The 18,308-nt window shown below is 30.9% G+C and overlaps 1 protein-coding gene across 1 annotated transcript in view; it reads right to left on the bottom strand.

Moving 5' to 3' along the window:
- TECRL (trans-2,3-enoyl-CoA reductase like) overlaps positions 1–18,308 on the bottom strand; it is a 125,618-nt gene that overhangs the window by 22,219 nt on the left and 85,091 nt on the right. The window contains exons 5-7 of the mRNA XM_063108083.1: positions 10,574–10,689; positions 8,220–8,325; positions 6,892–6,964 (exon numbers count right to left, since the gene is read on the bottom strand). Of these exons, the coding sequence (XP_062964153.1) occupies positions 6,892–6,964; positions 8,220–8,325; positions 10,574–10,689 (295 nt within the window). The remainder of the gene's footprint in view (positions 1–6,891; positions 6,965–8,219; positions 8,326–10,573; positions 10,690–18,308) is intronic.

Here is an 18,308-nt window from a genome sequence, read left to right on the forward strand (position 1 = left end):
CATATAAGTAAATGTTTTTCTTCAGCTAAATTATAATAACCAGGAGGTATGCATTCCTAACTCCCATAGTTCTGTGTGTGTGTGCGTGCGTGTGTGTGTGTGCGTGCGTGCGTGCGCGTGCGTGTGTGTGCGCGTACTAGTGTTGGTAGCTTCATTCATTCACCTCTAGTTATGAGGAATTCGTGTGATAGGCACTTCACTGCATGCTTGCACTTCACTTCATCTATAGACGAAGTAAAAGGGGACCCTTACCTTAATAAAATTTATAGTGTGACAGAGAAAAAAGTACTAACCACATGATAGCGAATCGAAATCTGTAAACTTGATGAATGCTACTAAAAGGATCTATGTAGCATTTAATATGAAAACTGAAAAGAAGGATTTGGTGTAACCAGGGAGAACAGGGAATACTCCTCAGCACACAATCAAGCTTTGATGTAACAAAAGGAATCGGCATTAGTACAGGGAAGAGAGGGGTTCAGACAATTTTAAGTAGGGGACAGTGGACAGTGAAGATATGTCTTATTCTCATTTTCAAATGAGAATAAATAATGATTTGATGAAAGCAGTATGGGTTTAAATATCTCCTATATTTATTTCTAAAAAACAAAGTTAAAGATCGTATAACTTGAAGCAAACTTTCTACAAAAAACTTTAGTCATTATTAAAACTTTCTATAATATTTTATAATTTGTGAAATAGTTCACATTTATATAGGCAAAAATCCTGTTAGGCCATTATTCCTTGATTATTGTTAATACAAAACATTGATATTTAAGATATTTGAACATATGCATTCTAATTTGGGATTAACGGAATGTTCCTGTCATTGAATAGTTTTCAATTATGATAATGTATTTTATTTATTTGTCTTTAAATATCATTCAGAAATACAGAAAATTATCTCTTTAATGGCACATGTGTTGGAAATACACATGTAATATGTTGTTTTTCATTTAAGTTAGCTTCTGTGTGTTAATGTACAGATGCTGTTTATTTTATGCATCCAAATTTGTTGAGAATAGGTTGTGATGAAGAGTTTTAAAAAAGTCAGTGTTATTCAGAGAATTTAGAAAGAGGTCAAAAGTAACAGTTAACATAGTGGGCAAAATACGCAGTGTAAACTATGACAACATGCAGAAACACAAAACAGAAAAATAACAATCACAGTTATAATTTATTTTATTTTATTTATTTATTTACTTATGTATTTTTTGGTGGCTGGCCGGCATGGGGATCCGAACCCGTGACCTTGGTGTTACAAGGCTGAGCTCTAACCAACTGAGCTAACCGGCCAGCCCCACACAGTTATAATTTAGAAAAAATTATTCTAATTTAAAAACTTGATTATATAAATTGGCAAAACATGTATAAAGTGAAAGTACAAAAAAATGATAAAATTAAACACATAAAGTCTAACCACTGGTTTTTTTTGTTTTTTTTTTTCTAATTTTGAGGATAAAATGAAGGAAAATTACATTGTAAGCATGCAGGTTTCAAAGACATTTTTCAAGAGGAACAATGTAAAAACTGAAACAATTGTCTATTCTGTAACTATAAGCACAAGAATTAATGTGGTCCAAAATTGAAGTAAAATATTTTAAACACATGAATTTCTGAATTTCTGAGTTGGTTAATTACAATGTTCTATTTTATTTTCCTTAAAAATGATTATTTAATAAGATTATATCTACTTTGCTGAAAACAACTTTAGTATGTACCGTTTCCTCTTTTGTTAACTTTTGTCACAGTCTGTTCTATAATTATTTTTATTTTTACTTTCAGACTCAATACTTGTTAGAAATATGATTTTAAGTATCTAGTTTTATTTTTTTCATTTCTTTAAAAATTTGTTTGAGCTTAGAATGATAAAGATTTGTCAGCTAAAGATGATGTAGTTTGTACAATTTTTATTTTGTGAGTACAGCATTGAATTTTTATAATCTAATGTGTTATCCATTATTTAAAATTAGAATTCTTAATCTTCTAATTCTAATCAAAGAGTTACAAAAGAAGAAGGGGCACTCTCATAAAGTCTTAGGAAGAGATAATAAATGCAAAGGAAGGGGGGGTTTTTTTGTATTTTATTTTTATTTTATTTTATTTTATTTTTTTTAAATTTTATTTTGTCGATATACATTGTGGCTGATTATTGCTCCCCATCATCAAAACCTCCCTCCCTTCTCCCTCCCCCCCCCCAACAATGTCCTTTCTGTTTGCTTGTCGTATCAACTTCAAGTAATTGTGGTTGTTATATCTTCTTCCACCCCCCCCCCCCGGTTTTGTGTGTGTGTGTGTGTAAATTTATATATTAATTTTTAGCTAATGGAATACTACTCAGCTATAAAAACGAATGAAATACTGCCATTTGCAACAGCATGGATGGACCTCGAGAGAATTATATTAAGTGAAACAAGTCAGGCACAGAAAGAGAAATACCACATGTTCTCACTTATTGGAAGGGTTTTTTTTTTTGTACCATAGGTACAAAAAAAGTGCATTCTTAGAAAAAACATACAACCTAATAAATGGCATAAGCATATGACAAATTAGAGAAAGCTATTGGAACCTGTTACTTGTTAGTAATGTGGGTTATTCTTCTACGCACTGTCATTTCAATAGGACCCTCTACTACCTGGATCAAAACTCAACATCAAGTTGACATGCTCATTTTTTATCTTTTCCGGCTCCATGATAATATTCATCCAGAATATATCTGTGAATTTGCTAGCCTATTGCTCAAGTTACTGCTTTCTGTGTCTAAATTGTAGATTACACGTTCCAGTTATTTTCCAGGCAAACTTGGAAAATATGCCCACATTTTCTAAAAATTAGCATCCTCATCTGTAAAATGGGAATACTAGTAGTATAATTTTCAAAAGAATTAAGTGAGATAAATGTGAGATGAACTCCTTAACACAGTGCCTGCCATAGAAAGCCTTAATGAGCACCAATTTTATCTTTTTTAAAGATAAAATTAACTTGTATCTCCTCTGTTACATGCATGAAGGGAAAGAGCATTTTCCTTATCATGTATTATTTTCACAATCACATTCTCCGTTGTTTCTACTTACAGTTTTTTCCTTAAATGAAATATACTCCAAGAGCATTTGCAGTTGCTCCATTCCCTTCCTGCTTCATTGTAAAATGAAAGTCCTATCTCTTTTATGGTTATAGAACAAGAAATGCCAATGGCATACAAGTTGGTGAAATGAGGACACCATATTAAATAATATGAAAAGTAAAACTTTATTCTGAGGACTTAACTAAAAGCAGTGGTTTAAAATTGAGGCTCCCGATTGCTTTTTTTTCCCCCCTTCTTCCGTTAGTGCCCAACATTATCCTGGGATGTAACAGATGTGCTGTGTATACTTGCTGATTGAAGAAATAAATGCCTAACTCAACTCCTGTTATATGAGTATTCCATTTTAATCTCCCATTACATCCCTGAGGGATTTTTTTTTTTAATCAGTAAGGATTTCTTCCAAGAAATATTATCAACCACAAAGTATATTTAATAATTTTTTTTCATTTACTTGTGGTTACATTTTAAGTATTAACAATGATGATAAAAAAATATATGAGTATCTTCCATAAACATATTTCAAATGAAAAATTTCTCAAATACTACGCTCTTTGTAATGACATACTAGGGAACCTCTATTTAGGAAGACATATTTATTTATTTTTTAAACCAAAAAATAAAAATAAAAAATAAAAAATAAACACTTTTGGAAATAAAAGCAGTCATTGCTTTGCATGGTAATATGAGATTGTAAAAACAGCCATGCAAATTAAACTATACAAAGTTATTTTACCAATCATGGGGAAAATTATAATTATTTCAATTTTTACATCATTGTGAAAATATTAAGAACTCTTACTATTTATTGGTTGTAAGTGTGTAAGAAAATGAAAAAGTAGGAGCACTAATATTTATTTAGTTCACTGTAATTTAAAATGTTAGAATTATTGAAAATTAATGTCTTATTTCTCTGTGAAAAAGATTTAGAAGTTTAAACAGCACATGCCTTATTCTTGGAGAATTTCTGATTCAGAGTGACAATCTTTTCTATGCCTTGGCAAATGGTCATTCTCCTCTCTAAGATTAGGTCAGCTTCAACTTTTTTTTTTGTTTTACACTTTCAGTGTAGGAAATATATTCAGGATTTTTTTTTTTAAATGTAAAGATTTTGGTCTGTTATCTCCTGTGTAACATTTTGTACTTTTCATCACAACCACTTCCCAATTTCAGTTGAGTCATTATCACTTCGTTTCATTTCTGCACTTTCATCTTTGTTGGCCTATTTCCCTTTCAGTCCATTAAAAAATGTTATGTGGATTATTACTGGGAGATTAAAAAAGCAACAAAACTATATTACGCTTTGCTGGTTATGGGTGAATTGAATAACAGATGTGCAGTTTCTAATCAATGTCAGACGTGATCGGTCACTGATCATGATGCGCATGTATTGATTGCATAGCGTTATGTGGATCGAAGAGCTAGCTGCAAAGTTTGCACTTTATACAATTGCAGTTAAAATACTGTGCTAACTAAAGTTTGAAGCATGGTATTGGGGGCTGGTATTATTTAACTAAACCATAATACCAGTAATTAAAATCTGTGTATATTTGAACCATGCAAAGTGTTTTTACTTACAAGAAATTTATTTTCCACCTGAAATTAGTATGGTAATTCTATATATGTTTTCATAGAATTCGAGTCCTACTTACATATTATGCATTTAAGGTTCTTGAGCACCAGGAAATTGTATAATTCTGGACTTTGTATTTCTAACCTACAGTGAGGAATATTAACACCTACATAATAATGTTGTTTCTAATTACAAAAGAAATAGCATATTTACAGTTTTTAACAAATATTGTTTTCAATAAATATTTTGCATACATTAACAAAACCAATCTCTGTTATTATTTTGTACATAATATGAGAATACTTCAAAAGTTCATGGAAAGATTTATATTATCTTTAAAAAAATAATTAATTTATTTTATTTTATTTTTAATTGACAAATAATTGTATCTATTTATGGGGTACAATTTAATGTTCTGGCATATGTATACATTGTTGATCGATTAAATCAAATTAACATATCCATCACTCACCTACTTCTCATTTTTTTGTGGTAAGAATGTTTAAAATATACTATTAGCAATTTTTTAAAATTAATTAATTTATTATTAGCATATTCATTCTTACAAACTGTGATTTTTTTTAATGTCCTTTGCCTGACCTTCACTTCCCAAACCCCCTCCCTCCCTCCCCCCCATGGCTATTATCTTCAGGTTTGTTCTCTCTTTCTGAAAGTTCAATATATTGTTGTTGTCTTTTCTTTCTTTCCTTCACTCCTTCCTTCACTCTCTCCCTCCTTCCCTCCCTTCCTAGCAGCCAGTTATGAGTGAGAACATATGGCATTTCTGTTTCTTTGGCTTATTTCACTTAACACAGTTGTCTCCAGACTCATCCATGTTGCTGCAAATGGCAGAATTTCATTCTTTTTTATGGCTGAGTAGTATTCCATTGTGTATATAACACATTTTCTTTATCCAGTCATCTGTCAATGACACTTAGGTTGGTTCCATATTTTGTCTATTGTAAACAGAACTGCAATGAACATGAGAGTGCAGGTATCACTTCGACATGATAATTCCAATTCCTTTGGGTATATGCCCAGTAGTAAAATTGCTGGATCATGTGATAGTTCTATCTGCAGTTGTTTGAGAAACCTCCATACTGTTCTCCATAATGGCTGTTTTAATTCTATTTCCCCACAAACTTTTTGAAGTACCTTTGTATGTGAAGTAGCATTTTTTAGAAGTTCCTATTCTTAACATAGTATACAGCAAATATATTTTTCTGTTAATGTTTGTAAGTTACTAAGTACATCTTATGACAAAATATTTGAAAAATAAGTTATACGATAACAGGAAATTTTCTCCTTCAATATTTACAGTTGTTAGTATTTAAAAGAGTTAAAAGATTGAACATTGCAATAAATTACTCTTCACTTTGCATACTGAGCTAGATTTGTTAATCTTAGCAAAGACCTTGATCATTGTAATTCTCTATATCAGTACTTTACCAAAGAAATTAAGCAAGTTTAAGTTATTTTCTAAAGTCAAAAATAAGGCTTATACATATTCATTTCTGTTTATCTTAAACTTTATAAGTGCCAGAAAAAGACCACATAAAAATTGCCATTTAAATGGGAAGCCATTTAATTATTGGACTTTGCTGTGTGTACCTTTTGGGCTACAGTAAAAGCTGAGAAGAGAAAAGTTTATAATTTATGAGGAAATGGAGTTCCTTGATCAGGACAGGCCTTTTGTTCACAAGATTAGGAACTAAGGATTTAGGTTTGGTTCAGTGTACTTTCCACCAAATTGCTCAGATGAGTCAAAGGCCAAGATATTTAATAAATTAAGTTACACATAGGAAAAGATATGACATAGAAAGAGTTTGCCTCTTTTTTCTCATTGAATCATATTTATATGAAAAATTAAGTATTTATTATTTACTTTAAAAATATCTAATAGCTGTAGTACATGACTGTAATTATGTAAATTGTTTTCTTTTTCATCTTTGCTTTTTCATTTTATTATCTGTCCTTTTGGAGCTTTACAACCAATTAAAATTTTTGCCAGCATTCTTATAAAGAGAAAATATCTAAATATACCAGTCAATTTTGGTCTTTTAAATCTACATAAAAATTTAATAGAGTATGATATAGAAGCAATTTTAAATTAGCTTTTGTGTTATTTACTTATTCCTTCAGTATGACATGTTGTTGATCATTTCTATATGGTTTAGAGCAGAGTTTTAATGTGGGTAATCTAGTATGGGGTTAGTTAAAAAGATATTCTACATACATGGTGGTGTATAATATGGATGATTAATGTAGTAGGCAATCCAAGAAGTAAATCCCCAATAAAAGGCACAACCCTGCAAAAAAAAAACAAAAAAAAAAACAAAGCACAATTAAAGTTAGGGAAAATATGTAATATATATGACATCATTTGAAATTACCACAAGCATTTATACTACACACTGCAGCATTTATATATGGAAAACGGTGTAAATTATTTAACCTGAATAAATGTAATGCTTCTTCACCCAGGAAAGTAGCACTTTAAAAGTACCTTTTTGATATTCCTTTGCTCCACTCATTAATATTAATGAGTGTTAAAGATATAAGTTAAATGTAACATGTTTTAGAACGATTTATCAAGAATGTTTTTTCTATCAAGTAATAAGTATGAATAAAGTGATAAAAATAATGTTTTCTATTGCAAAAGATACACTAATAATCATTTTTCCAAGAATAAATAGATAAAAGAGTGAATTATTTCACCATTAGTATTAGCGCATCTTGATTGATTAGAAATGGAAATGGCCTGAGTATAGGAGTCCCAGGCTATAATGCCCATCTTGAATTGATACGATGAATTTTCACATCTTCTGTCAAAAGAAAAGCTGATCTAAGTGATTTCTGAGGTTGCAGCTATTTAGAGTTTACTGTTTTATTACAATGACAACAATAAAATGACTGCCTTGTTATTTATAGAAAGCAGATATCTGCCAAAACCCAGAAATTTTTTTGTAAGGACATAATTCCATTTGCAAACAAATTTTAAATTGAAAAATAAGTTAAATTAAAAAAAATTATTTGAATAGAAAAATGGAAGTACAACATGTTGTCTAATGCATATTTCCACTTCAACATTTCAAGAAATTTCCCAGTTTTTGATAGTTATTTGATGGTTGATAACAGCTACATTCACCTTCTCTTGGATGAGCAAAGACACTGTTATCAACACTGACAACTATCATAAATATTGATATAGTATCATCATTTTAACCACATTCAGATGTATATTTATAGGATTGTTCATATGTGAGATGCTTCTTCTTCAAATGACACTTGAGTCTGAATTCAATGCTAAGTATTTGTAAAATTAAAAGGTTCCTGAGAGTATCTAACTTGTCTTGTAACATAAGATTATGGCAAATCTTTCAATGTAGGGTTAGGTTCAAATGAAATAGATCACTGAAGAAATTAATTTCACTTCAGAAGCAGAATGTTTAAGACATAAATAGAAAAATCTAGGCTTAAGGAAAAAATGATTAAATATTTTGCAAATGAGCCAATAAAATTTCTCAATAATAATTAAAAATTACAAAGCATATCAATCCCCACCTTTATCAAATTTTCCAAAGGTGTATGTCCTGCAGAAACTTTGTGGACAAATAAAGTTTCCAAAAGACATCGAATGTAGTGCATACAATGACAGAAGCAAGCCAAGCTGGAAAGAAAACAAACCATAAACATTAAATTCCCTTCCAGAATCTTGGTTTGCCTTATTCATGAGACATTTAAATATATATATATATATATTATATAATTTATAATAATATAGTATATTATTTTACTACAATATTGTATTATCAGGAAATACTGTTTTCAGTTACTAAAACACAGTGTTTAATGTTCTGTTTTGGAAAATTTCTAAATTTATTTAATAATAAAAGTAACATAAGAATCTCTGTACATTTGCTTCTGATGACAGTAGAAATACTTTCCAATACCAATTATAAACTTATGCTGACATCTGCCCTAAGAGTAGGTATAAGAATAGTAATTGCAAATGTGTTCACATCAAAATGTCTCAAGATTGAAGCAATTTACAAGTTTTAAAAATATCCAAAACCTACTTAGAATGTATTTGACATTTTATAATATTCAGCATAACTTTAATTGTCTGGTTGTCCTTTACCAAGTACCAAGATTGAGAAAGTTTGAATTTCATTTTCTGTGAAGTCATAATGCAGCTTTTTGGTAAGGGTGTTTTGTATGTTTTTGTTTCTTTGGTTGGTTTTTGCCTTCCTATATGTTAATGTATTATAATATTTTATCCCTTTTTGTGTTTGTTTTTGTTGCTGTGTTCCAAGTTACCATATCTTCCAGTCATTTTTATATACCAACTATTTAAAAGTCAGTGTCATATTTGATTTACAGAGGTGTATTTTTCTGGTTATACTAAAAAGAATATATTTTCCATTAAGATCTGTATCTATTTTGTTATAAATAAAAATGTAATATCTCAAAACCTTTGGTTGCCATTAAGAAAATCAGTATGCATAAAACATGACATAGTTTAACCAATAAATATTGAGCATAAAAATCACCATATTATTCACTCTGCAGCTATTGAGTTTATTTATCAGACTGGGAGTTTATTTTAACAAAAATAATTTAATGATTTCTGATATGAGTAATACTGACTTTAGATCAAACGAATAACTAAACAAACATTAACTTAAGTCAGCAGGGAATTTATTATTATTAATTAATTCATAAAATATATAACCGTGCCCCTATTATGTGCGATACATGTTCTATATGATATGTACATCTAAATCTAAAAGAGTAGTCAAACTCTGAAAAACATGAAAGAACAAGCAACATGGATATCTGGGGGAAGAACTTTCTAGGCAGTAAGACAAGCAAAAGCAATGGTCTTAATATAGGAGGTCACCTTGTGAGTACAAAGGATTGGTGAGAGAATTGGTAGCTTTCCTCATTTCTTGATTCTTTTGTAGCATTATTTATAAAAATACCTGAGTGATAAATTTCCATTTTGTAAGAAAACAAAAAATTGGGTTAAGACTAGGAATGTAGCAGAGCCTAAATGAGAAATTTGGATCATACTATGATAACTCTAAAGTAGGTCACTGATCTATTTTACACTCTACCATGAGATCATAGAAACCAGAATAGCATATACAACTAGGGCCTTACTGTTTGCATATATGCCACATTGCACATAATTGGTAACTCACCAAGTATGATTTCATTCCAAAATATCATTATTCTATTTAATTATGTTTGATGTCTGTCTCTTGAAGCACTATTTTTTTCTCTGTTCCTTGCCAAACTAAATGTAAATCTATAAATAGGCTTAGGTCCAATTCTTTATTTCAATCATAATAAAATATCTTATACATTATCAAGAATAGTTCAAGATATGAGGGCTGCGAGAGAGAGAGATTATTTTCACAATATGTTAACTACCATTGTTATGTAGTCTGCTTTGATAACTACGCTACTCTTTTTTTTTTTCTGTCACACTACAAAGTGCTATTTAATTTTGGATTTTGACTTACTAAATATAACTTGCAAATGTTTTTTCTCCATTTATGAATTAAGTCATTATTTTCTTCCTATGCAGTGTTTTCAATGTTTTTTAAAGAAGTATTTATGTTTTTAGTCCTATGCAGGGCCTCTCAAGTTTTGAATATTAACCTTCTTTTCAAGATATTTTTTCTTAACTGTGATCATTAACTTAAATTTCCTCTACTTTAACATATACTTAATAGTTCCATGTTTATAAATTTTCAAACTCATGTATATACACTTTTTATGGTTACTTCAAGTATATTTTCCTAAAATTGAATCTACTTTAGTTGGGTTTACAAACAAGATTTATTAACATAGTATCTACTTACTAGTTCATCTCCTTCTTAACCTGTACTGCTATATGTATCACTTACTGTACCACTGGGTGGCGAAATCTTCTAGAGCTTTCTTTCACATCATATATATATGGAATCCTCAAATAAAAGAGAAGGTATAATAGCAGTGGTCCTGTGTATTCAGCCAGAAATACCTGAAAGTAAGAAGGTGATTTAAATAGATTTTTGTACACGTTTTTAAGGTTTACTTATTATCATGAGCATTAGTTCACTGCATAAACCAATAAAATGGACAAGTGATTAGCCATTATTTTAAAAGAATTAGACTAGATGCTAATGCAAATAATGTCTTCCTTGGAAGAATCAACTAAGAGTTAAAGAGAAAGGATAATATATTAATAGTTAATTTAAAATAAAAATAAATATTAAACCTAATAAAGTGATTTCTTTACAAATGGCACAAGAGAGATTTTATTTGACTAAACAAACTATTATAAATGTATTTTTTGTGTGTTTCTGCAGCCCAATACACACTCCAGCTTGTATAGGTATGAACTGTCCCTGTCACTAAGTGAATTGGCCTACAGTTCCTGTTGTTTATTTTTTTCTTTTTTTTTTTTCGTCCATGGCCCCATCATCTTAAACTCGGTTGATTTGACCCTAATTCAAATAATTCAGTCCTCTGCCTTGGAAATTTTATACTTTAATTCTATTAAGTCTAGTTGCATAGCTAAAAGAATTGACTTACGAATGCTAAGCTGGGGGTAATCATATGTGTGGAGAGATATATGATCTGTAGAGAGACACCTAGAAGGTAAAGAAATATAATTGAAAACAAGACCGTGTGATTGTGGAAAGATTAATTGGCTGACCGGTTTTCTGATAGTTTCCTGAATCTGGTGACTGTTTACTATTTGGCTTTCTTTTGATGATAAAGCTAGATTAGAGAAGGTCAAAGGTTCAAATCCCCACGTTGGCCAGATGCCTAAATAAATAAATAAATAAATAAACAAACAAACAAATAAATAAATAAATAAAAATACAAAAGCTAGGTTAAAGTAATTCTGGAATATTCAGAGAAGAGAAATAATGGCTTCAGAGTTTTCAAAGATGAAAGAAAAAATACAGACAGTGGTAAATTTGGCTATCATTAACTGCTTCGTCTTCATCTGTGTTTGTTTTCTGAAGAAGAAAACTTTAATCTACATGTGTTTTGCTCAAATATGTAGCTGTGCACATTGATTATAAATCATATTCACATTTCTGGTGAGAATTTTGTACAGCTATATAGTTAAAATGCATGATATATATTCATGGTTTATGTATATGCACACATGCATGTGTGTAATTATATACATATATGTGTGTATAAACGGATATATAAACATATATATGAATGTCTATTTTTATATTAGTTTTCTTCAGCTGAATTTCTTCCTTTAGCAATATATGTTATCTCAAGATCCAAGAAATACATCTATGTGAGGGCAAAAACAATGAGACATCTGCTCAGTTCAATATAAGTCAACCCACTTGTGAGACTTTATTTCATGGCTTACAATGTGACTGATTACTCAGATATAAGGAGAGTGTTTACCACTTTTGAATGTATACTAATACTTTCTAGTCAATATTTTGGAAAAATGAAGAGGGTGACTATTTTAGTACAAGAAACATTTTAAAATGTTTATTTCAACACCATCTGATCTAGTAAAGCCAAATTTGAGCAAGAAATATTTCTCTAGAAATATATTAGGAATAAAAAATTTTATGAACAATAGTTAACCTGGACTACAAGTCTCTCTTCATTAAATTAATAAAAATGTTAAAGTTTCTTTGGATCAGAGAAAATTGAACCACAATCTTATCTCCATCATTTCTTAAAAATAATTTGGGAATGCCTGCTGGCATATACAGTATGTTTAGAAGGCTGCATATTTCATTACAAATATTTAGCATGCTGAAACACAGAGGTAAAAACAGTACCAAGATATGATGGATATATCCTGAAAACACAAGAGTGATAATAAAGAATTTTTAGATAATATATCTTTCAAAATTTAATTATAGTGCAAATAGAAGATGAGAGTAAAGATATTTTATTAAACTTAGAATATAATCAGAAAATAGTTTTAGAATTGAAAAAAATCAAGGGCTTGGTAGACAAATATTAGTAAGACAGCCTCTGAAAATGAAATTAATCTTGATCTTCCATTATTAAAATAGAGAAAGTAAAAGCAAAAATATTAGCAATCAGATATGCACCCACCCATCTACAGCCCGAGCAAATCATAAGAAATTACAAAGATTAGGAACTCTGTTGTAATCCAAAATTTTAGGAGAGATTCTATATTCAAAATAATCAGATATACATTTTTTTAACTTTTGAAGACATACACTACATTTAAATTTTAATTTCATGTTTCCTCTTTCTAAAATATTCTCTGTACTATACTAATGCATTGCTTTAAATACAAAATTCATTACTTTTGCTAGGTGTGGAGTATACATAAAGCAAATGTATTTCACAGGGCCTAGTTTTCCAAAGCCCTGTAGTTTCAGGTTTAGCCTTGTTAAAATTACATAGAGAAATGTTAACGTTGTAAAAGACAGGAAACTTTCCTTGGGCTAAAGTCTCGGTAACACAACAAGGTTGCCGGCTCAAGGACAGACAAGTTACTTGATTGATATGTAAAACACTGGGGAAATTGCTGTGGGGAAAAACAGTGTTTGCTAAGATCAAGCTTTTGTTGGTGGATCAACTTAACCTTTTGCAAATTGCATTATGGAATGCCACTTTGCTTGTTTTACTGATGTTACCAGCCTCTATTGTTAAACTTGTTAAACTATACTTAGCCATAACAGCACCTATGTTCTTTTTCTGTAACTTCCTGGTCTGGAGAATAAATGCAGGGAAAGAACCACAGTTTGTGGTTAATTTCCAAAGAAAGGAATGCCTCTCTCTTGAGGGTTCAGGGAAATTAACCCCTTCAGGGCCTCTCACTGCTCAGAAGAGATGGGCTTTGAGTAATCCTTTGTGGCTCCATCACCCAGGGGGAGAGGGGTGACAAATCTGTGTGAGGCAAAGCAACAACTAGGCAAGCAAGATACATGGAAGTCTTTGGAACCTCTGTGGAATCTTCAATTTAGAATATGTCTAAACTGAAAAAATAGCAAGGCAACAGTCATTTTTTTAAATATAAATTAAAACTAGAGGCTGCAATTATGAATTGGTTATGACTAATGTGCTTGGACTGTGCTTAATGCATTTCATCCTATCTTTATATATATATATATATATATATATATATATGTGTGTATATATATATGTATGTATTTAGTGTTATTGTCATTACAGTGTTGTTAGATTTACTTTCTTGTTTTCTAAAATGGCAATTGGCAGTTGAAAGCAAAACAAATTGCATGTTTCAGAGTTGTTGAAAATTCACAACAAAAATAAAGTAGTTCCCACCTAATCTCCTAAAGATAAGAGAGATACTAAACAGAATTATAAGACCACTGCCCAATAGTAACATCTCTTTGCAGTACTTAGTGAATACTATTGAAGTTAATATCATACTAGATAAAGTTGTATCATAACAGATTGTTTTTCTTTTCTTTTCTTTGGGTTTCACGATTATATGACTGGCATATAATGAATAATTCTATTCTAGGTCATTCAAACACTGCATAATAATGAGTCCCACAAGAAAAATTGATCAAAATATTTTTTATATGTTTTAAAAATGTTTAGAAACTCAGAGAGTTTCTATGTCATTGATAAACTAGAACATCAAGATTTTTGAAACAAGCTACAGAGAAGCGATTGAACCTTGAATATGAAGCCTGAGAACCTGGTAAGAAGAGTAGATTGTTTGACAGTGCCTAGGAATGAAAGAACAAAAATTGTTGCTCATTATCTCCCAAGGGTGCAGGGTATCTTTACTAGTACTGAAGCTCTGCCTCAAGACCAAATTGCCCTTTGATTGGCCAATCAAATTGCCATTTCAATTATCGATTGGATCAAGTTAACCTAGAACCAATAGTGCCATTAGTCCATCTGGAGGATAATAAATTACCTTTGAAAGAAGATGATATCATTCCAAGCTTCAATTATCTTTAAACTTTTTTACATAAAATTTCCTGCCCTTATAAATATGTAGGTATAAAAAGCCTGATAATATTGTGACAAAACGAAAAGGAACAGTAGACATTCAAAATAAATGAATTTAAAATTCATTTACATAACAGGATTATAAGACACAGACTTTAAAAAAAACTACTTATGTATTCAAAAAAGTAAAAGACAAAGTTGAGAATTTCAGCTATCTGAAAATGTTGAAAAGAAAAATATGGAAATGTAATATGAATGCCAGAAGGAATATACAAACAGAATAACGGAGAATCATTAGCTGGTTTAGTGGATTGAATTATGTTCCCCCAAAACTCATAGAATTATGTTCCCCATGTTTTATGTATTAGAAACTTAGCCCCCACTGTGACTGTTAAGAGGATGGGAAATCCTTTTGTGGTAATTGAAAGATGGAGCCTTGAAGAGGTGATTCAGTTGTAGGACCTATGCTGTAGTGAATGGGTTAAAAATGGTGTTCGGGGATCTGGTTCTAAGGGCTTTAAAAAGAAGAGGAGTGTCTATCTTGTTCGGTCTCTCTGCTTATACCATCTTGCAATGTGAGATCCTTGAATCACTGTCACCACCACCACATGGACTTTGAACTTCCCAGACTCAGAAACTGTAAGCAATAGATTTCATTTTCTTCATAAATTACCCAGTCTCAGGTGCTCTGTTATAGTAACACAAAATGGACTGATACAGTTGGAGATAATAGTAACTATTTTTTTGAATTAAATACAATATACATATATACATGTGCCAAACAAGAGATTCAGATAACACTATTAACTCAAATTGTGATAAATAGAAGTATGATCATAATTGTGAACATCATAGTCAAAATGCTGTTAACCAAACAAAACAAAAATTTAAAATAAGCAAGATAAAAGACACATTACTTTCAAAGGAGCAGAGCTGACTTTTCAACAGAAACAATTGGAGTCAGAAATCAAAATAAAATTTTGTGAAGTGAAAAAAAATAAAACAAAACCCTACAACATGGAAATATTTTTTTTTCTGCAAAAATATTCTCCAAGAACAAAAGTTAAATGAAGACATTTTAAGATGAACAAGAATTGAGATAATTTATCAATGGCATAACTAGAATAAAACCCTAAAGATGTTCTTAAGTTAGAAGAATAATAATACCAGATGTAAACTCAGTATTAGAAGATAAAACTAAATTGCAGCAAAAATGATAAATCTAAATAAATACTTATCAGATAAAATTATAGTAGTTTATTTTGGCTTGAAATACACAGGTAATTAAAATAAACCACAGATGAGTCAAGAGGAGCTCAAATATAAATTATTTCAACTATTTATGAAGTATCCTTGCATTCATAAAATAAAGTGAAACAATTTATATTAGTGTTCAATATTTCAATGGTGCTCACCATAATTTCTTTAGTAACCAGTAGAATTAGTAAAAAAAAAAAAAAAAAAAAAGAAGTTTTAACTACCAAAATAACAGATAATTAATAGAAAATGAAGTATAACAGTTAATCCAAAATGAGGCAAGACAAGAAAAACAAAACAAACAAACAAACAAAAACCACAGAAAAAAGTGTTATAAAACACATAATGCAGATTGAAAAAGAATTAAGTTTGTAGATTTAAAAAGTACATACTTCTTTACAATAAAAACAACCAATTACTAAATTGTAAAATATAAAACTATTGAACTATCAGGAGAGAAACTCCAAGACCTATGGTTATGTAAAGAGTTCTTAGATATGACAGTGAAAGCAAGATCCTTAAAAGAACACATTTAATAAATTAGACTGCATTAAAATTGAAAATTTGTATAATGAAAAATCCTGAGGATGAAAAGAAAAAGTTAAAGACTGAGAGAAAATATTTGCAAAGCACATATCAAAGGACTTTTATCTAGAACATGTAAAGAATTCTCAAACTAAATAGTGTTTCTTAAATAAGTAAAAAAAAATTATGTTCACACAAACACCTGTACACAGATGTTCTAGCATTTTAATTTTAGTAGCAAAATACTGAAAAGTATCCAAATGTATTTAAAAGGGTAAACGGTTAAGCAAACTCCCTTACTTCCATATAACCAAATACTACTCATCAATGAAGAGGAAACAAGTACGGTCATCCCTCTGCATCCACAGGGGACTGGTTCCAGGACCTCCCCAGGATACCAAAATCCACAGATGCTCAAGTCCCTGGTATAAAAAAGGGTAGTATTTTCATATAATCCATGCATGTTCTTCTATATATTTTAAATCATCTCTAGATTAATTATAATACCTAAAACAATGTAAATAGTTGTTATACTGTATTGTTTAGGGAATAATGACAAGAAATAAAGTCTGTATGGGTTCAGCACAGAGGAAATTTTTTCCCCCAATATTTTTGATACACAGTTGATTCAATCTATGGATGTGGAAGCCATGCATACAGAGGGGTCAACTGTATGGATGGATCTCTCTTTTGCTTTTTTATTGGTTATGAATATTCATGAGATGCAAAGCTGATTGTCACCCCTTCTGTCCAAGATGTGAAGGCGAGATCCGTACTGGCAACATGCCCATTACTACAAATTGCGCTTGCACCCCATATCCCCCACCCAATTACCCCAACCTCCACCCATCCCCTTTCCCCCAACCCACTTTGTATCCCTAGGTATGTTATCTCCCTCTGAAAGTCCAACACACCACTGTGGTCTTTCTTTCCTTCCTTCTTTCTCTCTTGGCTCCACTTACGAGTAAATGTGGAATTTATCTGTCTGTGCTTTGCTTATTTTACTCAACATAAGTTTCTTCAGGCTCATCCATGTTGTTGCAAATGGGAGAATTACATTTTTTTCTATGGCATATACGTGTATATATACCAGTTCCTTATCCAATTATTCATCAGTGGACATTTAAGTTGGTTCCATATCTTGGCTACTGTAAACAGAGCTGTGTGATGAACATGGGAGAGCAGGTTTCCTTTGACATGATGATTTCCATTCCTCTGGGTATATACCCAGAAGTGGGATTGCTGGATTGTATAGGAGAGCTATCTGTAGTTGTTTGAGGAACCTCCATACCATTTTCCATAGTGGTTGTACTAATTTACAGTCCCACCAATAGTGCAGGGGTGTTCCCTTCTCTCCACACCCTCTCCAGCATTTGTTATTCTCCGTCTTTTTTATTATAGCCAATCTAACTGGGGTGAAATGATATCTCAATTTGGTTTTAATTTTCATTTCCTTGATGACGAGTGATGCTGAGCAATTTTGCATGTACTTGTTGGCCATTGTATATCTTCCTTTGAAAAATGTCTGTTCAGCTCCTTAGCCCATTTTTAATTGGGATATTTGTTTTTATTACTGTGTAATTGCTAGGGTGCCTTTTATATTATGTATATTAATTCCCCGTTGGATGCACAGTTGGCAAAAATTTTCTCCCACTCTGTAGGTTGTCATATCACTCGGTTGATTGTTTCTTTTGCTGTGCAGAAGCTTTTTCATTTGATATAGTCCTATTTGTTTATGTTTTCTTTTGTTCCTTGTGCTTTTGGGCTCATGTTCATAAAGTCTGTGTCCAGACCTAGTTCATGAAGTGTTTCACCTATATTTTCCTTTAGTAATTTTACAGTTTCAGGTCTTATACTTAAGTCTTTAATCCATTTTCTGTTGATTTTACCATATGGTGAGAGATGCATATCCACTTT

This window comes from Cynocephalus volans, chromosome 9 (genome assembly GCF_027409185.1).
Source record: "Cynocephalus volans isolate mCynVol1 chromosome 9, mCynVol1.pri, whole genome shotgun sequence".
NCBI classification, from domain to species: domain Eukaryota; kingdom Metazoa; phylum Chordata; class Mammalia; order Dermoptera; family Cynocephalidae; genus Cynocephalus; species Cynocephalus volans.